The 24073-nt window shown below is 31.9% G+C and overlaps 1 protein-coding gene across 6 annotated transcripts in view; it reads right to left on the bottom strand.

The window, feature by feature from the left end:
- VPS13A (vacuolar protein sorting 13 homolog A) overlaps positions 1-24073 on the bottom strand; it is a 317263-nt gene that overhangs the window by 62223 nt on the left and 230967 nt on the right. For all 6 annotated transcript variants that reach the window (XM_007499009.3, XM_056803980.1, XM_056803981.1 and 3 more), the window contains exons 52-58: positions 12082-12215; positions 10009-10138; positions 8253-8488; positions 6351-6504; positions 5723-5869; positions 4904-4985; positions 1094-1163 (exon numbers count right to left, since the gene is read on the bottom strand). In XM_007499009.3, coding sequence (XP_007499071.2) covers positions 1094-1163; positions 4904-4985; positions 5723-5869; positions 6351-6504; positions 8253-8488; positions 10009-10138; positions 12082-12215 — 953 coding nt within the window. The remainder of the gene's footprint in view (positions 1-1093; positions 1164-4903; positions 4986-5722; positions 5870-6350; positions 6505-8252; positions 8489-10008; positions 10139-12081; positions 12216-24073) is intronic.

Below are 24073 nucleotides of genomic sequence, written 5' to 3'. Positions count from 1 at the left end.
CTCATGGTTGTCAGAATGAGAGCTGAAGAGGTTAAGAAGACAGACTTAAAAGATAGGGAACAAGGTTTGCCAACAGATCCCTGATACAGTTTAAACAAAGGAGGCAAAGGAGGCATTTACAAATCAACTGTCTACCTCATGGGCAGAAGTAACAAAATTGTAGCCAAGGTAAGAATGATGTAGAAATTATACAGCCCAGAGGCTATTCCTCATCTTGATGACAATGTGATTACTGAAAGTATAAGCACAGGGTCTTCAAGTCAAGTTGGGGTCAAGAAAAAAAGGTGAAATATCAAGCTAGCTAATTGGTTACCTGCTAAACACCAGAAATTTCCTCAAAAGGGAATCAATCAAGAAAGCAAAGAATAAGCATTTAGTAAGCCAAGTATTAAGCAAAAATGAAGCATTCTTGCCCTCAAGGACACACATTCTTCAGTGGAAACAACATAGAAATATGTATGTAAATAAAAAGTAAATTTTCAAAGAAGTAGGAAAGAAGAGCACTAGCAGCTGTGGGGAATTAGTTAAGACTTCAAATAACAGGCAATGCTTGAACTAAATTTTTAGGTGGCATTCTAGGCTTTGAAGAAAGCCAATAAAAAGGAAAGGAGATTAGAGAATTAAATGTAAGGGTTAGTAAGAAAGTCAATATGGATGGAACACAGAGTAAGGAGGAAAAGGAGTGTCTTGTGACAGATAATAAAGTTTTTATGTTAAGTGGGGGACCATTTTATGAAGGTCTTTAGGAGCTAAATATACATACTTATATTTGATCATGAAGGAATTAGGCAATCCCTGGACTATAATGAGAAAGGGAATTACATGGTCACACACACACACACACACACACACACACACACATATACACACAAAAAAATCACTTTCACAGGTATATAGAAGATGGATGGAAGAGCAGGCAACTACAATAATCCAGGAGAGAGAAGATGAAGGCCTGAATTTGGGTCATATCCAAGTGAGTAAAGGGAAGGAAAGAATCAAGGAAATAAAGGAAATTAGTTATGATTACTCTCTAAATGAACTAAAATTCTAAATGAAGCAAGGCACACAATTCTGTATTGTGTAGTATACTTACTTAATACGTGATATTTGTGAATGTCCAGCAGATCTCATCACAATACTTACATCTGTAAATGGCTTTGGTGCTGCAAAGTTATTAGAGATTAGCATAATTATGTTATACTACTTTGTGATGGAATATTAGTTTTACATATATAGGTACCAAATGTTTACTATAATTGTAGAAGCTTCTAGAAGTAATAATCATATATAAAGACAATTTTAAAAGTCAATTGAAAACTACTATTATATGAATAGTATATGAAATATACTATTATATACAAACCAGAAGTTTGAATTTTGGAAACTAAAGATTTGCTAAAAGTCTTATGAATGTTAATTAAAAAAAAACTTTTAAGAGAAAGTGTTATATTGTACTAAGTTAAAAAGTGAAACATCCAAACAAGTACTAGTTACAAAAAATCTAGTACTGAAGTACTAGCAACTATGATAAATCAAGAATTTATGGATTCATCATCATATTTCAACTGAACCTCTTATACTCTTATATTCTTTTCCCCTATAATGGAAATAATGTTCATTCTTTTATAATGTTAAATGAGCAAGAAAGAAGAGAGGAATTGACTGTCTGTAGCCCAGATAATTTTCCCTAAATGAAGTAATTGTAGTTTTCTTTCTTTCCTTTACCCCTCCCGTTCCCTAATGCTTAAAAGAGGAGAAAATATTCAACTTGTAGATGTTGCCAAATAGAAGGAATAGTTGTAACATTTTTGTACTAATGTCTTTAAAGAGATACTGTGAAACTCCCAAGAAGCAATTATGAATAGAAAAGCTTAACACTGATTTGCCCAAATGGGAAAAAAACAAAATACATCATATTCAGTAACATCTCTAATGAAATAGGAAGAAAATAATCAAAATCTAAACCCAAAGAAATTAACTTTACTGAAAACATTTAAAATAAAGTAAAATAATTATTAGAGAACAGTCACTCATATACTCCCAAATTAGTTATACTACACAGGGTCCTAAAAGTCTTATAAATACTATTACAGAAATTAATCAAGTTATACTGTCACCACAAAGAGGAACATTCATGTCTGAACTATGTCTAGGCATTTCTAATACTGATTGCCATTTTATATCACTATCTTGGTTATAGATTTTTACATCCATGAAATATGCCTACCAAATTTCTATGTACTTGGATGAATCTTGTAACTTTAAAAGTATAAAGAATTTTATTAAAATTTCACACCAAAATGGACTATAGTATTTGTATTTTATAATAAAATTATTTAATTAATTCACTTTATCATGTATTCACAACCAATATTTAATAGCTACTGTATGAAAAATAATATATTCTTACATTTGGGAAGGTGGGTTAGTGCTGGGGCCAGTCCTACGATTTCTATAGTGTAAGGAACTCCAACTGAGCAGTCCCCTGTCTGAACTATTCTTCAACTTAAAGTCTTAAAATTTGCTTGGAAAAGTTCACAAATGAGTAGTTTCACTCAGCCTTCTGTGTCAGAGATTGGACTTGAACCAAACTTGGTGAATGAAAGGCCAGCTCTTTGCCTCTATATCATGGAGCCTCTCATAATACTATCACTATTATAGATTTTGCAATAAGGTGTTTGTTTTTTTTTTAAAGAATAGATCATGAAACCTGGTGTTCTAAAATGTTACTAAAATTCTTCACAGTAGTCAAAAGACATTTAGGATATAAATAAAGGGACTCTAAACAAATGATACAAGGCATGAAATAAATTAGTTCAAATTAAGAAATATTCTAATTCCTAATTAAAATTCTAACATTACACAATTGGTACTATATTTCTTTGATTATCAATGCTTAGTATCGGAGAAAAATCACCTCTAAAGAACAAAACAAAACAAAACCAAAAACTTTTTCCAAGCAAAAAACCTATAACAGTTCACACATAGCAAAACTACTAAAAATAAATAACATTTCAGGCAGGCCAAACCCAGAACTGGATTACTTCTCAGACCTACAGTCAGAAGGAACTTCAGAAGACATCTAACCAAAATACTCTTATTAGAAGTTAGGCCTGATTCTGGTTCACACCTTGTTAGTTTTCAATTCAGAGTAGGGTAAAAATAAGGCACTTGATAGATCATTATATAATTAACAAAAATACACTCACTGGATACAGTAACTCTTAGTTTGGATAGATATATGCCCAAACACATCTAGTCAGTGGGGCAGGATGTAAAGACTCCCATTGTCTTGGGAGATCCACTAAAATGTATAGGCCTTAATCCCACCTATGTGGGCCTTCTTATGCCTTTGTGTGACCATTTTTTGGCAGGGGAAGGGAACTTGCTGGTAGATCCTATTATATCCCTCCTTTTACAATTGAAGAAACTGAAGCGCAGAGAGTTTAAGTGACTTCTCCAAGGTCAAACAGTTATATGTCAAAAACAATATCTGTCAGGTTCCTTGACAGTACTCTTTCTCCTATATTATACACTGTACACATTGACATTTTTCTATTAAACATCATAAATAGGGATTAACTTTCCAAGTCAGTACATTAAAACCTATTTAATACATAATATATCTAACATCATATTAAGTTCACAAGTTAGCCAGGGGAGAGAGGTATGGTCCTAGAACTCTTGTGGGAAGGCAAAGGTATGAGATCAAATAAAAGACAGGTCTTATTTCCAGTGCTTGAAGAGTGTGTGTGTCTCCCTGAAAATTGGAGAGGCATATTCACATATCTACATTTCTATGGATAAGGAGGATGACTGTTAGAAGTAGGAGGCTCAAAATATTGAGGTACTATGGTATTTTGAGAAGAGTAAGAGATTCAAATATTTGTACTCTCTATGGTGACAAAGTTTATTAAGAGCTATGCTTTTGGGATAGATATTTTTTTAAAAGAAACATTCAGAAGCATTCAACTGCTGTTGAAAACATTTCTGGAATGGAAAAAGGCATTCCAAGAATCAACCAGGCCTTTCAAGAACAAAAATCCCTTTGGGTATAATGGCAAAGGAAGGGCATTTAACTTTGGGTCGATTTGTCAAATTCCAACAATTAAGTTACAAGTTCTTTGAAAGCAGAGTCATTATAATGGAATCTCAGAATTTTGGAACTGAAAGTCATCTTTAAGATCACCAGATCCAATTCTCCTACCTTAGAGATGTGAAATTTAGGTCTTGTGAGGTGACATAAAGGTCCAAGGTGAGTGAGTTTTAGTAGAGTTAGAACTGAAATTTGTCTCTTGATTCCGAGTCTAGTAGTTTTACCATCATTCCATGTAGTCTCCAAACATATTTTTATTCCCCCATAGAACTTAGTACTGTACTGTAATTGGTGCTTTCTAAATATCTGTCAAATGAATTAATCTCCAGACATACAAAGGACAGGCTCCTCCTTACCCCTTAACATACAAAGGAGAGGTTGGGGCAGAAAACATCCGTGTTCCATATCTATTCTAATACCTATTCATACATATAGGTAGTTCCCAAGTCAAGTTTACAATTAAAAGATTATTTGTATTTTGAAGAAAAAAAAAGGAAATTGATACAATCATTTTAGTGACATTTCTGATAAGAGTATGTTATATATGTATACACAAACATATATATATCTAATACATAGATATTAGAATGGTATAAAAATGTAGTTGTAAGTTATTTATCTCTTTTGTATATACACAATTTCATTGAATATTAGTTTTAAACACAATTTAATTTACAAGTGATTTTGTAGAAACTCAGTTTTTGAAAATAATTTCAGCATAAGTTTATAACAAAACCATTTTTAGCTCATCTCTTCATTTTAAAAGACAACAGATTTTAATGGAAAACTGAAACAAAAGTAACAAACCTGAATCCATGGTGACTGACTTGGGAGGTTTAATAGGATAAAACACAAAGGGAAATATAGCTCCATGAATCTGATTTTGTATCTAATGAAAAAGAAACAGTATGTTAACACTGTGTTATGTCAGTTAGGCAAGTAAAGTCTTACCTTTATAGCTGGAAAAGACCTGGAAAACTTTTTTGTCCAACCTCCTTATTTATCAGGTAGGAATATAAAATGTAGAGAAATTAAATAAATGATAAAATTACACTGTAACCCAGAGACAAAAATGAATCAAATATTTTTGGTTTTTTACCCTATAATTTTCTATCATAGTATGCTTCAGTCTTACAGATGTTTGTGCATTTTATTTAATTAAATAAGAGAAGAAATAATTTAACAAAAGCAATTTTATCCTTCCCTCCCTCCCTCTTTCTTTTATTTTCTTTCCTCTTTCTTTGTTTCTTTGTGTGTGTGTGTCTCTCTCTATCTCTCTCTCTCCCTTCCTCCCCTGTTTCTCTTTCCTTTTTTATGAATATAAGTATTACTCAAGGACTATCTTCCTCCTCAACACTCATTTTTGGTAATCTAACTATATCAATAACTACTTTGCTAAAGACAAAGGCACAAGGAAATGGTCAAACAAATCAATCAAAGAGTTAAATGTATATAAGATATCCTGGTAAAATGAATTCATGGGATTAAGTTGAATAATAAGAAGCCTGAGGATTATACATGGCACACCTATCCATTGATGTCAAGTAAAATGAATAAGAAAGCAATATTTCTTGTTAGTCTTATTTGGAGGTATTTGAAATTTGTCAGCTAGGTGGAATATTTTACCTGTATCCTATAAATTTGAACTCTGAAAGATGTTTGATGTGCAGATGTACTATATTCTACTTTTACTGCTGGCAGATAATTTCTTCGTACAGGTATTATATGTGGTTGTAAAATTTTCATATTACTACCACTAGGTGTTAAACAAACCTGAAACACAAAAATTATTTTTTACTAATACCACAATAGTAATTTTTATGAATAACAAAACAGCAAGTGTATAATACACAAAATAAGCATGCGAATTGCATTTGTATATGTTACTTTACATAAATAATTTAAGATAATATAATCCTAATAGCAATTATTACTACCAACATTACAAAATTAATGCTGTATTTATCCACCTTATTTATAAAACTTAAGACTTGTATTTTCTCATTTTGAAAATTACTAAGATCTAATGAGAAGTTATTCAGGGAAGAAAAAATTCAATAACTTAAAAAACCAAAAGAAACATATAAATAAACAAAATGGCCATTTAGATAAAAATAACCCAAATTTTAAAATATTTTACTTAAATATCATTGATTTAGTGACTTCTTTGTCCATAAAAATGCTTTAATTCATCATATGATTCGGACAAATAATAAATAAATAAATTTTAGAAATCATTATTTTAAAATTGTACCTTAACAGAAGGTTCCAAATCTATAATCTTATCTTCACAAGGTGAAATCTCAATGTATTCTTTAAATTCTCTCTCTAATTTTTCAGTTTGCTTTACACTTAGTGGTTTCCATCTTCCTTTCTTTTTTGGTTTTGTCTCCCAAACTACATCCGAGCTTATTGGGAAAAATAAGAAAACACTATTAATGACAAAATTAAAAACAATTTTCAAATATAGCATATTACCATTTAATGACAAAAGAACACAACTGTCAGTAAAAAGACTTAATAAGTTGCTATTACAAGCTGGCACAAAATAGTGGTATCTTTTATTTTAATCATTAGATTAACATAAAAATCATACTTATATTCATTCTAAAATGGTCCTTCGCAATTTTCACACTGCTTTAATAAGCATTTAATAATTATGATTGAATAAGAATGTTAAATTAAGCATACTTCTTTCCCTCCCTTTCTTCAGAAACAGATAACAGAGGAATACTTATGTTAACAGGCTTTTTTTTCTCTTTAAATTTTCTAAATGGATGATGGATGGAGGAATAAGGAGAAAATTCAGGACTATAAATGATATATCATTTAATTTTTGAAAATATTTTAAAGTATCAACATAAAGACCGATTATTTAACAACTTTTGAGTAATATGAATGAGAATTTTATAAAAGCCTTAAAATTTGCTGCATACTTCATAATTTTTGAGTCAAGATAATTTGCACAACTTTATATGACATAAAATATAGAATTTCTGAGAAAACAAGATGCAAACTTCCATTTGAATTCATATAATCCCTATCAATGCTACACCAAGACTATTTTCTAGGTCAGATATAAGAATGAAAAGTTAAAGCTACTTTACAATGTTTAAAATATAGTTAATACATTTTTATTGCTCTTCAGTTGTTTCAGTGCTGTCTGCCTACCTCTTCATGACCCCATTTGGGCCTTTTTTGGCAAGAATATTGGAGTAGTTTGCCATCTTGATCTCAAGCTCATTTTATAGATGAAGAAACTGAGGCAAACAGGGTAGGGTAAGGTAACTTGCTCAGGATCACACAAGCTAGTGTCTGAGGCCTGATATGAACTTAGGAAGATTAGTCTTTCAGACTCCAGGCCTTGAACTCTATACAGTGTAATGCTTAGTTGTCCTTCAACACAAATAATTTAACTCACTGAAATGCATAAATTAAAAAAGGAGGATCTATATAATTATTAAGACTCATTAATCTTGAAAATGGACAGTTAAGATAATTGAATTATTCACAGTAGAAAGATTTAATTTAACATTAATTTCTAATAGTTATTTGGTTAAATATTATATTTTTGTTGCTTTTCTTGTGCAGGCGCTGTGTCCACCTCTTTTTTACTTCATTTGGGATTTTCTTGGCAAGGATAATGAAGTAATTTTTCATTTCCTTTCCCAGATCACTTTACAAATGAGGTAATTGAGGTAAATGAGAACAAGTCCCCGAGTCACAAAGCTAGGAAGTGTCTGAGACCAGATCTGAACTCAGGAATATGGGTCTTCTTCCTGACTCCAAATCTAGCACTCTATCATAACCTGTAGATTTATTCAAGATGTTATATAATTAAAATCTGATATTATTATAATTACATGTTATAATAGATGTTATATTTAATAAAATAAACTTATTTAAAATAAGTGTTAGAATTAGGGATTGTTATCTGAGAGATCTTTTAGTTAATTAACTCTGTGGTATCTTCTCTTAATTCAAAAAGTACATGGCATTCTCCAAAATATTTTCAAACTAAAATTATTATGAATAAATGAAAACTAAAAAAACTAATTTCTTTTAAAATTTAAAAATCTACATTTATAGAAATATTGACTATTTATTCACCAATAATTTCACTTGTAAACATATATTTATGTATGCTATATCTAACCTTGTGATGCCAATATAGGCTACTTCTTGTTTTGTATAGTTGTTAACCAAAGAAATTCCAACATCTTGTAATGACAACACAATTTCTTGCTCTGCCAACTCTGCTTTTTCACTTTCATAAGTCACTTTAAATACTTTGGGATCTTCAGTGAATAAAAGAATGCGTTGCAAGCCTTCAAAAAATGAAACTAAATAAATGGTCTTCTTCCCACCCAAAGTTATTGGTGTCATCATGTCCTATAACAAAGCAAAAAAAAAAAAAAAGACAAATTAGCTTAGAAAGACATTAATATCATTAATAACATTCATTTTATTTGGGAAGTGACTAATGACTAACTGGGTATTACAGCAAGAAAAAACTAGCTTATAAAGTCTCTATTTTTTAAATTACAACAAATGCTTTAACATGGAAATTGGACAATAGGTGACAGTCTCATGCTTTATGCTCAATCTTTAAAGTGTATGGCATTAGTATTCCTTTAGAACAGAAAAAAAAAACCCTCTTGTATATACTAAATAGGCTAAATTTTATTGAGGGATTTAACACACTTAAACTATTATTTTTATCACCAAAGAATACTCTGATAATGTGAAAGTTGTAATGTATGTAATATTGAATTTAAACAGGACTTGTTTTGAGGATCATCCTGCCTTGGGTCACAAAGCAAGCTAATAAAAGAATGAGACCAAGAACCACTATTTCTATAGAATATCTCAATCTACTTTATGTAAATGTTCTTTGGTTAATAGAGTATGGGAGATCAGAATGTCAAATAAAAAGGTTTTTTAGTTTAAAAAAAATAAATTATAATTTTACTACCTATTTCCTTATAATAATAGTTCATTTTGGATCAAAATAATTAATATGCTAATATCACAGGCTAAAATGTGAACTATAAGATGGAAGTAATTTTAAATTATTTTCTCCAGTTAATGAAGAGAAACATCTCTATTTAGAAGAAACTTTAATATTGAATATTCTAAAAAATGAATCATCTCATACCACTTTTCCGTGGTATTAATTTCAGAAAGGAATATAAATAGAACTAAAGGAACTGTATTAAAAATATTCAGGAGGTCTAAAATAAGCTTAATATTCTTATATCTTCCCAATTATTTTTTGGTGTGACATGTATGAAAGCTTGCAATTAGAAGTAAAATTAAATAGATGTGATGTATAACTAGTTAATTTGTTTTCTTATTCGATTCTACTCCTTCTTAAACCTTTTTCAGTCACCCATGTTGGCAGGGCAAAAAAATACCTATATGTGTTTCTTCTCCTAATCATCACAAAAAGAAATTATATGATTTCAATGCCCTTGATAAGCCTCAAATCAAATATTAAAAAATTAAATATGGTAACATTATTTCAGAAACTAAAGTATAGTCATGATTCTGCACATGGCCACTTTAAAAAGTATAACACAAAGCATATTCAAGCATTCCTTCTTAGGCAATTTCATATAGGACACAGAAAATATGTCTAATACATGTGGTTAACTTGGAATGTACTTTTTGAAGAACAGTTTCCTTATTCTGTAAAATAAGATACAAAAAAAATGAGGGGAAGGAAAAAAAATCATGTTTTTTAACCATTTTGATTTCCTTCCAAAAGTCACCATTTTGTAAGATTATATATGACATTCAACATTGTAACCTTTCTAGAAGATTGTATCTTTAGAATAAGGGATCTAATAAAAAAAGGATATCTAAATAAATTTCAAATGTAAACTCTGTAATTTAATAAAAATGCTTACATCTTTTTGTGTTACTTCACCACGGCTCTTTCCACATTTCCAGATCAGTTTTCTAGTACCTATGGGATCATTCCAAGTGTATAAAACTGCTTTGCCAGGAGGAAGCATGTCTTCAATTTCAACAAGACAACTAAAATACATAATAAAAATAATAAATTATATAAGAATTTAAGTATGTAAAATGCAAGTCAATGTCATCTACTCAACAAGACAGATGTTTTTATTTTTCTCCCTTTCTGTCAAAAAAAGTTTGTAACAAATTTTCAGTATCAATCTACATGGGGTCATATGCCTGGTAAACGCTCCCTAGCTTTTTAGTAACTACAATAGGCACATCTTCAAAGGAATGCAAATTTTGTTTGAATCTCCCAATATCCTGGGCAGGTGAATGGTGCCTAAGAGAGAAACTACATGTCCATTCTTATTAAAGATGGGTACTTCCTTCAAGGAGAATAAGGTTTTAACTGAATTATTATTGGTTTCTGCCTCTAAGCTTGATGTTTCATTTTCAATGGGACAGGTAAGGGGAGGAGGAGAAGTTAAGTTAGCTGAGATGGAGGGGTTGTAGTCACTTTGGCAGAGTGACAAGAGGAAGGGGCAGGGGGAGAAATGGGCTGGATGGGGGTGGGTAGCTGGAACAGAAGAGGAAGGATGAGAGGTAGGGGCAGGAGGAGGGATGAGTGAGTTGAGAAAGGAAAGAGAGAAGGTGGCTCACTACTCAACCAATCTTGAGTTCAAAGCTGAACTAAAAGCTCACCTTAAAAGACAACTTGAAAATACCTCAAGTGATGTTGAGGAGAAGCTGGAGGAGAGTTTCAAGGAGCTCAAGGCTTATATAAAATGCACTGAGAAAAGCTTGAGAAACCGCCAGAATAAGAAGAGAGATTTATCTCTCCATAATCCCTTATTATCAGAGCTGATTCAGTCTCTGACCCATCCTGCCCTACAGAATTTCAGCTCATACTCAACCCATCCTTGCCCCCTATTCAAGCCATCCCGCCCCCTACTCTACCTATCTCTCCCACCACCACCCTTATCCATCTCTCCATAAGCCCTCAATATCTAATCCTACCCAGCCTCCTTGCTCTTGCCATAGCTACCTTCTCTCTTACCTTGCTCAGCTTTTCCCTGCCCACTACCCAAACCCACCCATCACTCCCCCTGCCCTTACCTCTCATCCCTCTGCTGGAGTGCCCATAACCTCTCCATTTCTGCTAACCTACTCCTCCCCCTCTGCTTACCAACCCCATTGAAAATGAAATATCAAGCCTAGAGGCAGAAACCAAAAATAATTCAGCTATATTTTATATTCTGATACTTTGTTAAAATTGCTGATAGGTTCAACTATCAGTTGAAGGTTTTCAGTTGAATCTCTAAGATTTTCCACAAATGTCATCATGCCATCTGTAAATAGAGATAGTTTTATTGCCCTTTTGCCCAATTCTGATTCCTTCAATTGCTTTTTCTTCTCTTATTACTATTGTTAGCATTTTTAATACTATGTTAAATAATATTGGTAATAATCAGCATCCCTCATAACTTTCCAATCTATATTCTCTGCTGTCCACATGCATCTTGCCATTTCTACTTAAAGGATTTTACACAGTTTGTATGCATATCTTTCCTCAAAATTCTCAACTTCCTTCAAAACCTAGCTGAAGTAATGTTTTCTTTCACTCAACTCATTTTTTATTTTCTGAAACAATTGCTCTATACCTTCACACATTACTTTATATTTTCTTATTGTTGAATATATTTTCCTACTCTTCTAGGAGAATATAAAATCTCTGAGGCAGAAATTATTTACTTGTTCTTTCTGCATGCCTTGCATATAATAAAATATCTTACACAAAAAAGGTACTTAATGAAAAGCTATTGAACTGAATTGCTGAATCTGGTAGGAAATTATCTTTCTAGATTTCTTTCTAAGTATTCCCTTACACAGTATAAGATCCAACACTAATTCAAAAGTTTGCTTTCAAACCATTCCACTTTCAAAGTCTGTAGGAGTTATAACAGGATCAATGTCTTTTGTAACAAACTGGGTAGAACTTTTATTGATGAATAACTTACCTTTGTTTATATTCAACAATCTCATCTTTGGTGTGATTTATTAAAAGGAATGTAGCAGATCCATCATGATAATCCATAAATGTAATAACTGTTGAATGTTCAGCTATATTCACTTCTGCTATAATTCCTCCAAGCTATCAAACATGAAAAGAAAAGATTCTGTTATTGTCAATGAAAGTGCAATGAACAGGACTTCTAAACTATATGAAGGCTTGTAATCTGTTCAAGAAGTTACTGAAAAATGGGAAAAGAAAGAGGGAAAATAAAGTTTATTAAAACAAATTCACAGGAGAAAGTTTAAGTATATTTAAAAAGACAATAAACCAACCAAAGAAAAATTATAGTACAAACAGCAAATTTTAGTGTCTGTAAATCATAAATAAAATAGCATATGAAATTTAAAGGTTTCTTTACCTAGATGAATAATAGATTCTAAAGATTTAAAAGAAAGTTTAAAATAGTAAGAAAATAAAAAATAAAATTTAAAAAGTGATTTCTCAGAAATAACACTGAATTTTAAGCTAGAAGATCTCAGCTTGATTCCCCACATTACCTTGTTAACTACAGGTAATTTCTCTGGGACTAAATTTTTCTTACTAAATATTAAGGGGCATGAACTGCACTACCTACAACTTCAGTTCCCCCTCTAGAACCTCTAGAATTCTATTAAAACAAATCACAGGAGAAAATGAGGCTAGAAATGAGTAATTATGGAAGAAATAAACAAGAGCCACTACAAATACACAAACAGTTTTTTTTAGTTTCCTTGAAGACAAAATGGCAAACCAACAATGTGGAAGTTGAAATCATACTCAGATCATAAATGTCCTGAAAAAAGACTGAGATACAACATAAATAATAGTTAACAGAGAACAGAAAACCAAGATTAGTAAGGTAAGCATATGCCAGGTGCCACTTTTCTTTTTCCCATGAGGACAAGAATCTTTGCCACAAAAAGATCTGGAACTCTATCCCTTACTCATCCAGGATACAGGTCCACAGGCCCTGAAGACATTAATCAACTCATATTTCAAAAAAATCACTTTGGGACTTGCCCATATGTTTGGTACCTTCATGAGTATAAATTAAAGTATTATATTTACAGGGTCAAACAAATTAATACCTCAGATCATTTGAATTTAAAAAGTGGTCAAGATGGGACACTGCTAATAATTTTTGAGGAACTGGGGAGAAAAGTAAAAATGAGAACTATTTTAATCTAAACTGCTGGCTACAAATAACCTTAGCATCACATCCAACCAGGCCTTCCTACCATCTCCCTATCATTGGGCATATTCCCTCTACTAACTCCCCATTTTCCAACTTATTCTTTGGCCAAAATAATTAAATGAATAATATCACTGCTCTGGGAAAGGGCACTTTAATTTATTGCTCTATTCATTTCTCTCACTCCTATGCAACGATTCCCTACCATAGGAATCTCTATGAATATATGAGCAACTTGAGGACAGAGAATCTTTTTATATATTTGTGTCCTAAGCATTTAGCTTAGTGCCTAGCACATCATAAGAGCTTACTAAATTATTTTTCTTTCATGTGTTCATTTAGCTGACATATTAGAAAGATGGATTAAGAAGTAGTAACATTAGAATTTCTGGGATTCCAACAACAGAAAACATTTCACTATGCATGAAACACTTCCCAAAAATATTTTTTAAATACTTATTCAAATTTTTGAATTGCAAAGAACTCCAAGTTCTAAATAGGTAGAGAAAAAATTTCACAAAATATAGTTTAAATTTAAAATTTCAAAAAAAAAAAGAAAATGCATACTTTAAAATGTCAGAAAGGGGAAAGGGAAAGGATATTTCATATCAAAAGGTTAATACTATCTCTAGCTTAACCAAGAAAAGTTGGAAAACTGAAATGTAACAGATTTAAAAATGAACAACATGAGTTACATGTGCAAAATCCAGAATCAAGATGACTTAGGAAAGAGTGAGTGACAGGGTAGGTAGGCAATTGAGTGGATAGAGTACCACACCCTAGAGACAGGAGGTCCTGGGTTTGAATATGACCTCAGACACTTCCTAGCTATGAGACCTTGGGCAAGACCCTTAAGCCCAACTAACTAACCTTTGGGATTGATGGATTCTAAGAAAGAACTTTAAAAATGTAATGTATGTTGACTGTAAATACCTTAACTATTATCGGTAATGCAAGGAGACATGACAATGCCAGAAGATGCATAACAAAAAAGCTATTCACCACCATAGAAAAAAAGTATAGAATCTTGAATGTAGATTGAAGCAAACACCATTTTTCTCTTAATCTCTTTTATGAAGTTTTTTGGGGATTTTTTGGCATAAATGATATATGTCTTCTTTCACAACATGATAAACACAGAAATATGTATGACATGATAGACCAAATACAACCTATATCATATTACCTGGCATTTCAGAGAGGGAGAAGGAGAGATAAAGAGGGAGAGTATGTGGTTAACAAAATGTCAGAAAATAATTATTAAAAATCACATTGTCATGTAAAAAAATAAATTAATTTTGTAAAAAGGGAGACTTGAGAATACAACTATCTAGAATGGAAATATCCTCTTTTTGATTAATCTTAAACTTTTATTATATTCTTTCTGTCTCATAAAAAGATAGCTTACTCTATTAAGAGGGGGGAAAGATACTATTGAAAAACACTAGACAGTATAGGAATAGAAGGGCCATTCCTCAAAATAATAAAGAGCATGTATTTAAAACCATTAGTAAGCATCATTTTCAATAAGGATAAGTTAGAGTTAGAAGCCTTCCCAATAAGATCAGGAGTTGTAAAAATAGACACGAACTCTGGACTGCAATCCCCAGAAGCCCTTGCTCCACTCCCCCAAAATGCTTTGTAATCTCACTGAATTCTCACGGGGGCCGAGATGGAGAAGGTATTTAACCTGAGTGGAAAGGCCCTTTTGGCCTCTTTTTTTTCTTTCCTGTTTCCGTTTGCAAGCAGACGCAGCTCTTTTCATAATGTAGGTGAGGTTGTGTCTAGGCCTCTCTCTGGCCTAGTCACATGCTTTCTTATCCTGTATTTTCTTTAATCCTTAACCTTTAATAAACCTCATAAAAATATAATACTCCTTGCAGAGAGAAACTAATTTCTACATGCCTCAGTCTCCCCCAAAAAATTTTAACTGTTACAGAGTGAAGCAAGGATGCCCATTATCACCTCTATTATATAACATTGTGCTAGAAATGCCAGTAGTAGCAATTAGAGAAGAAAAAGAAATTGAAGGGATTAAAGTAGGTATTGAGGAGACTAAACTATCACTCCTTGAAGATGATATGATGGTCTACTTAAAGAATACTACAGAATCAAATAAAAAGCTAGTGGAAATAATCAACAACTTTAGCAAAGTTGTTATATATATATATATATATATATATATATATATATATATATATATATATATATATCCAACACAACTCGGCAGCAAGAGTTAGAAAGAGAAATTCCATTTAAAATCACCCTAGATAATATAAAATATTTAGGAATCTATTTACCAAGACAAATGCAGGGATTAAATGAATAAAACTACAAAATCATTTTCCACACAATTAAAACTAGATTCAAATAATTGGAAAATCATTAATTGCTCAGGAATAGGACGAGCTAGTACAATAAAAATGACAATCCTACCCAAATTACTTTACTAATTCAGTGGCATATCTATCAAACTGCCAAGAAACTCTTTTATTGAATTAGAAAAAATTATTACAAAGTTCATTTGGAAAAACAAAAGATCAATAATATCAAGGGAACTATGAAAAAAATATGAAGGAAGGGGGGTGAGCAGTACCAGATTTTAAACTGTACTATAAAGCAGTGATCATCAAAATAAAATGGTACAGGCTAAGAGACAGAAGGGAGGATCAATGGAATAGACTTGTGGTAAATGACCCCAGCAAGACAGTGTATAATAAATCCCCAAATCCTTGTTTTTGGGACAAGAACTCTATTTGACAAAAACTGCTGGAAATATTGGAAAACAGTGTGGGAGAGATTAGGTTTAGATCAACATCTCACACCCTATACCAAGATAAATTCAGAATGAGTAAATGACTTAAATATAAAAAAGAAAATTATAAGTAAATTAGGAGGACATAAAATAGTATACCTGCCAGATCTATGGGAAAGAAAAGAATTTGAGACTAAGCAAGAGATAGAGAATATTACAAAATGTAAAATGAAGAATTTTGATTATATAAAATTTAAAAAGTTTTTGTACAAACAAAACCAGAGCAAGCAAAATTAGAAGGGAAGCAACAAATTGGGGGGGGGGGGGGAATCTTTATAATAAAAACCACTGACAAAGGTCTAATTTCTCAAATTTTTAAGGAGCTAAATTAATTGTACAAAAAAAAAATCAAGTCATTCCCCAATTGATAAATGGTCAAGGGACATGAATAGGCAAATTTCAGATGAGGAAATCAAAACTATCAATAAACACATGAAAAATGTTCTAAATCTCTCATAATTTGAGAAATGCAAATCACCTCATAGCTAGCGATTGGTCAATATGACAGTAAAGGAAAATAATAAATGTTGGAGGAATTGTGGCAAAATTGGGACACTAATACTTTGCTGGTGGAACTGTGAATTGATCCAACCATTCTGGAAGGCAATTTGGAACTATGCTCAAAGTGTTTTAAAAGACTGCCTGCCCTTTGATCCAGCCATACCACTGCTGGGTTTGTACCCCAAAGAGATAATGAGGAAAGACTTGTACAAAAATAAATATTTTATTACAAAAATAATGCTCTTTGTGGTGGCAAAAAAATTGGAAAATGAGTGGGTGTCCTTCAATTGGAAAATGGCTGAACAAATTGTGGTATCTGATAGTGATGGAATACTATTGTGCTGAAAGGAGTAATGTACTGGAGGAATCCCATGTGAATGGGAAATACCTCCAGGAATTGATGCAGAATGAAAGAAGCAGAAGCAGGAGAATATTATACACAAAGACCAATACATTGTGGCACAATCCAATGTAATATACTTCTCTACTAGCAGCAATGCAATGATCCAGTACTATTCTGAGGGGACTTCTGAGAAAGAACACTATCCACATTCAGAGAAAGAAATGTGAGAGTAGAAATGCAGAAGAAAAATGTATGATTGATCACATGGTGTGATGAGTATATGATATGGGATATTGTTTTTAAATGATCACTCTATTACAAATATTAATAATATGGAAATGGATTTTGAATAATGATACATGTAAAACCCAGTGGCTCATTGGGTCCAGGAGTAGATGAGGGAAAGACCATGAATCATGTAACCATGGAAAAATATTCTAAATTAATTAAATAATTTTAAAGGGAAATTTTTAGAAATATGAGGAAATAAAAACTTTTTTAAAAATTTAGATTTGAACATTAGAAACATCTAAGTACTATGTACATTTGCCATTTCCAAGTTCTTCTGTATTAATGTTTTACAAACATGATAAATCACCTAAAGTCTATTTCTCAAGAGCCAAAATGGAATTAAAAATAAAATGTTGGATATGGAACCAGGAAGCCTCCTAAAGATACTTACTGGCTGTGTAATCACCAGCAAATCTCTTTTAAAAATGCCTAACCTTAAAAAAAGAAATACAGGAAAAATAAGAAAAGTAATTAGTGAATTACAGTTTATAAAATTAGTGAGTCATAATTAGTAGTTTATCTGAAGAAGCCCTTGGGAGCTTTGTTGGACTGCAAACACAAAATTCAGCAATATGATGTTTCAGCTAAGGATATTTCTTTGCATCAAAAGGGAAATAAGTAATGTACTTTCTTTGGTGAAAGCATATATTGAGACAAGAGGATTGTGTGGAAATGCTGGAGTAGGGTATGAAGCTTCCTCTCCCTCTAACATAACCAAAAATAAGTCTATAGAATTAGTGGTAAGAGTGGTAAAAATAGATAGGAGCTGGAAATGAAGCTAAATGTCCAGAGAGGAAGGTCTCTGCACTAGTTGAAGCACCTTTAGTCAATCACAGACTGGGGCTGGAGTGGGGGTCCAGGGAATATATGGGGACCTAGATTGTAGAAACGGGAATAACTAAATTGGGTTCAGGAAATAAAACAAACAAACAAAAAAAAAACTTGAAACCCAAGTCTCAACTTCCCACCACTCTAGGAACTCTAGAAATAGCATTAAGTCAATAATTAAGTCTATTAGCTTGACAGATAAAATTTAAGGTAATAAAAAGAGCAAGCAAAGGAGATAGAGCCCAACTATTAATAGCTATTATGGGGGCAGAAAAGACCTAGATTTAAACTCACAGAAAGTGAAATAAAAAAGCCAACTTCAAAAACAGCAAAGAAACACTATACATGGCCACAAGTTCAAAAACAAATATGGAAGAGCTTAGAAAATACCTCAAAAACAAAATGAAAAAGGTTGAGGAAAAATTAAAAGGAAAAAAAGATTGAAAATCAAGAAAATATTGAAAAGTTACCCAAATGGAAAAAGAGAGTCAGTCTGAAGGACAAGAGAAGCTAATGACTTCCTGAGACAACACATACTAATGAAGGAGAACCAAATAAATTGAAAACACTATCACAAAAACAACTAATCAAGGAGAGACACGATCAGAATAAGAGAACCAGAGTCTAGAAAACAGATGCCAAGAAATCATAAGGAAAACTGCCCAGAAACTCTAGAATCAGAGGGTAAAAGAGTAATTGAGAGAATCCATAGATCACCATCTCAAAAAGGCCCAAAGATGAAAATGCAAGGAGCATCAACATTAAGCTCCATAGCTCCCAAAATAATATAGGCAATGAGGAAAAAAATTTAACTATTTTGGACCTACAATGAGAAAAACACAAGACTTTGTTGCTGAGCATGAAAAGAATTCAGGACATGGAATACAGTGTTTCATAGAGCAAAAGAACTGGTCTTAAAATAAATAATATAGCCAGTAAAACTGGGCATAATTATAAAATGAGAAAAATGTATATTTAATGAACAAAAGGAATTTCAACTATTCTTAGAGAAAATACCAGAAGTCAGTAGAAAATTTGATCTATAAGAATTATACCATGGTAAATAGAAAAGACCAATCATATGTGATCCAAAAAGGTCAAATTCTTTTAATTCATATATGGGAAAATGTCATCTATAACCTTTAAGAATGAAATCATTACCTGGGTACTATCAAATGGCATATATAGATAAAAGACTTGAGGTAGAGGTGAATACAATGGAATGAACTGAAATAATAATGAAATAGGCCAGGAAAAGGTAAAATGAAACAACTATCTCATATAAAGGAAGAATGAGTTAGAAGTATTATTTGTAATGGGGAAATGCTAAAAACCTTCCCAATGAGATCAAGATCATGGATGTTTTCATCACCAATATTATTTAATGGAGTATTAGAGATGAATAGCAGAGAAGATAGGGGAATCTATCTGATTTCTACCAAATTACCCTCCAAAAAGCAATGATATAAAGCCTCAAAATGAATTCTAGAGCAACATAACACATAAAAAGTCAAGAAATAATTTTTCACTTCATAACAACTTAGAAGGCTGACACATGGGATCCCTCTTATGTTCCAGCTTTCCCACACTACCTCCAAATTCTTCCATTTTCCTTTTCTGTCATAATAGCCAATGCAATAGGTGTGAAGTGGTACCTCAGAATTGTTTTAATTTGTATTTCTCTAAATAATAGTGATTTAAGAGTATTTTTGTATAACAATAGAGAGCTTTAATTACAGTGTCTGAGAAGTGCCAGTTCTTTGAACATTTATCAGTTGGGGAATGACTTGTATTCTTATATACTCAACTCATTTCTCTATGTATTTGAGAAATGAGACCTTTATTAGAGAGATCTGTTGTAAGAAATTTTGGACCATGATTATTAATGTGTATTACATTCCATCCTATTTATCCCTGTTTAGTTACTGACCATGTACCATCTCAATTTGTCTTCTTTTCTATCAACTCCCCTCACTTTTCTTATGTCCATAAAATGCCCACTACTTCCACAGAACCGAGCTCAGTCAAAATCAAAACCAAAGCAATTTTTTTCCTATTTGAGTTTCCTTCCACAAAAAGATTAATATTGAAAAATATTTTACATGATGAAACATGTAAAATCTATATGCTTAGATTCTCAAGAGAGAGGGTAGGACCAAGGGGGTGGGAGAAAGGGAAAGAATTTGAGACCAACATTCTTTGAAAATGTTGAAAATGCTTTTAAATGTAATTGGGGGAAATGTCATACCTAAAAACAACCACTGAGTATTATAAATATTAGCAATGGCAATAAAAGAAGAAAAATAATCTGAAGGAATCAAAATGGGCAAAGAGGTAATAAAATAATCTATTTAGCAGATGGCATGATGGTACTGAATTGGTATTGAATCTAGAGATTAAATTAAAAAGTTAGTTGAAACTATCAATAATTTTAGCAAAGTATCAGGATATAAAGTAAATATATACATAAATCATCAGCATTTTTATATAATACTAACAAAGACCTTTAAGTAGAGATAGAGATAGTCCATTTAAAATAACCACAGAGAGAATAAAAATCTGGAAGTGTACATATAAAAATAAACCCAGGAACTATATGAACTAAGTATAAAATGCTTTTTTCACCAAAAAAAGTCAGATTTAAATAATTGGAGCCCATATAATTAAAATTATAATGCAGCCTAATCTACTTATTCAACACCATCCTAATTGAGTTACCAAAAAATTACTGAGTTAAAATAATAACAAATTTAACTTGGAGGAAGAAAAGATGAATTAAAAATGCAAAAGAAGGAGGGTCTAGGTTTTAAATTAATTATAAAGCAGTAATTATCAAAAAATATTTGGTACTAGCTTAGAAATAGAAAGGTACATCGATGGAACAGAACAGACACAAAATAAACAGCAGCAATAGATTATTAGTTATTAGTAACCTTGTTTTAAGACAAAAGCATAGATCCAGGTGTTGGGAGTGAGAAGTCATTACTTGGTAAAATTACGTAAACAAATGGATGCTGGTTTAACAGAAAACAGGTATATGACAATATCTTATACCATTCATTACGATAATTTCAAAATGGATACATGATCTAGACATAGAAGGATACCATAAGTAAATTATAACAGGGAACATTATATATCAGATTTATGAATAAGAGCAATTCATGAGTCAACAAGAAATGGAGAGCATTGTGAAATGTAAAATGGATGATTCTGAATACATTAAATTGAAAAGCTTTTGTACAAATAAAGAAACTGTTACCAACATTAGAAGGAAAGCAGAAAATTAGGGAAAATTTTTATGGACAGCCTTTCAGATAGCCATCTCATATCTAACATATATAGAGAACATTGTCAAATTATAAGAATAAGAGTCATCTCTCAGTTGATAAATAGGCAAAATATAAGAACATATTATTTTTGGATGAAAAATTAAAGCCATACATATAGGCATATGAAAAAGTGCTCTGTATTACTACTGATGAAAGAAATGCAAATCAAAACAACTCAGACATATATCATCATAACTATAAAACTGGCTAAAATGACATATGTTAGAGGGGATGTGGAAAACTAGGGATACTAATACACTGTTAGTGGAGCTGTCAACGGATCCAACTATTTTGGAAAGAAATTTGGAACTACATTCCGAGGCTTACAAAACCCAGCAATTTCTACATCTGTTTCCCAAGGAGATCAGGGGAAAAGGAAATCAATCCATATGTTTAAAAATATTCATATCGACTCTTTTTGTGGTGGCAAAGAATTAGAAATTGAAAGGAATGGCTAAACAAACTGATATATGACTGTGATGGAATACTACAGAACCCTAAGAAGCAATGAGTAACCTGATTTTTTTAAAACGTGAAAAAAACTATAAGAGACAGTGAATGGTGATGAAATGAGTGGAACCAGTAGAGATTATACACAACCTCAAAATTAATGCTGGAAGAATAAGTTGCGAATTTTACCTCCAGACGGTCAACTGAAAAGTGAAGCAGGAAAGATTTAATTTATTTTTATAATAATTTTTAATGATTGACTTAATTTCATCTTCATTAGATGTAAGGTCTCTCTTTTCATCTTGGATACTGTTAATTTGGTTTCCTTCTTTCCTTTTTTAAATTAGATTGACCTGTACTTTGTCTAGTTTTGTTCCCCCCGCCCCCAAGTACCAGCTTCTAAACTTATTTATTAAATCAATAGTTCTTTGACTTTAAATTTTATTAATTTCTCCTTCTATTTTTAGGATCTCTAATTTAGTCTTCATCTGAGGATTTTTAATTTGTACACTTTCTAGTTTTTTTTTAATATGCATGCCCAATTCATTGACCTCTGCCCTCCCTAATTTGTTAATATATCAATTCAAAGACATTAGTTTCCTGCTGAGTATTGCTTTGGCTGCATCCCATAGATTTTGAAGGGATTGTCATTTTCTTCAGTGAAATTATTGTTTCTATGATTTGTTCTTTAACTAACAGATTTTGGAGAATCACATTGTTTAATTTCAAATTAATTTTTTATTTGCCTCTCCATATACCCTTATTAATTATTATTTTCATTGCATTGTGATCTGAGGTTGCATTTATTATTTCTGCTCTTTTGCACTTGTTTGAGATGTTTTTACGCCCTAATACAGGGTTAATCTTTGTGAATGTACCATGTGCTGCTGAAAAAAAGGTGTATTCCTTTTTGTCCCTAGTTATTTTTCTCCACATATCTACTAACTCTAATTTTTCTAAGATTTCATTCACTTCGCTTACCTCTTTCTTATTTTTTGGTTTGATTATCTAGTTCTGATAGAGGAAGTTTCAGGTCTCCCACTAGTATAGATTTTCTATCTATTTCATCCTTGAGCTCCACTAGTTTCTCCTTTAGAAATTTGGATGTTGTGCTATTTGGTGCATACATGTTGAGTACGGATATTTCCTCGTTGTCTATACTGCCTTTTATCAGGATGTAATTACCTTCCCTATCTCTTTTTTTTTTACTATTTTTACTATGGCTTTGTCAGATATCATGACTGTATTCCTGCCTTCTTTTTATCAGTTGATGCCCAATAGATTTGGCTCCATCCTTTTACTTTTATCCTATATGTGTCTACCTTCCTCATGTGTGTTTCTTGTAGACAGCATATGGTAGACTTTTGGTTTCTAATCCACTGTTATTCACTTCCATTTTATGGGTGAGTTCATTTCAATCACATTCAGAGTTATGATTACCAGTTGTATATTTCCCAGCATTTTGATTTCCACTCGTAGTCCTGCCTTTTCTTCTTTCACTATTTCCTTCTACACCACTGTTTTGTTTTTAATCAGTCCCCCTAATTCGCATCCTTATTTAACTTCCCTTTCTACCCCCGACCCTTCTTATTCTCTTCTTGTTTTCTTTATAGTATTTTTAAACTACCCCCACCCTCTCCTTCCCTTTTATTGCTTTTTTCCCCAAAAGTCCATTTGTTACCCTTATGCTTCCCTATAGGGCGCAAATCAATTCTCTGCCCCAATGTCTTTGACTAGTCTTCCCTCTTTGAGTCAATTTCAATGAACTTAATAATTGAGTATTTCCTATCTCCAAACTCTTTACCCTTCCAGTGTATTGAGGTTCTCTCCCCTCCCACCATGCACTTCTTTCTGACATATAAATTTACCCCATTTCATTTCTTTTCCCATTTCTCTTAGTATTAACCTCTTTTTAAAACTCTAGTTGTATGTATACATATATATGTATATACATATATTTATGCATACATATATTTATATACATATTTATGTCTTGGCATTTCATCCTATACTGTTTGTCACTGTTCCTCTAAGTATAATCTTCTAGGTACCCACGTGATAATAACAATTTTAAAGAGTTACCAATATCCTCTTTTCTTATAGGGATACATAACATTTTAACTTATTGGGTCCCTTTAAAAAAGTGGTTTCTTTTGTTTTATTTTTGTTGTTTCCCCCTTTCTTAATTATCTTTTGATGATTCTC

The sequence above is a fragment of the Monodelphis domestica genome, chromosome 7, assembly GCF_027887165.1.
Source record: "Monodelphis domestica isolate mMonDom1 chromosome 7, mMonDom1.pri, whole genome shotgun sequence".
Taxonomy (NCBI): domain Eukaryota; kingdom Metazoa; phylum Chordata; class Mammalia; order Didelphimorphia; family Didelphidae; genus Monodelphis; species Monodelphis domestica.
This window is presented reverse-complemented; position numbering and strand designations above follow the sequence as displayed.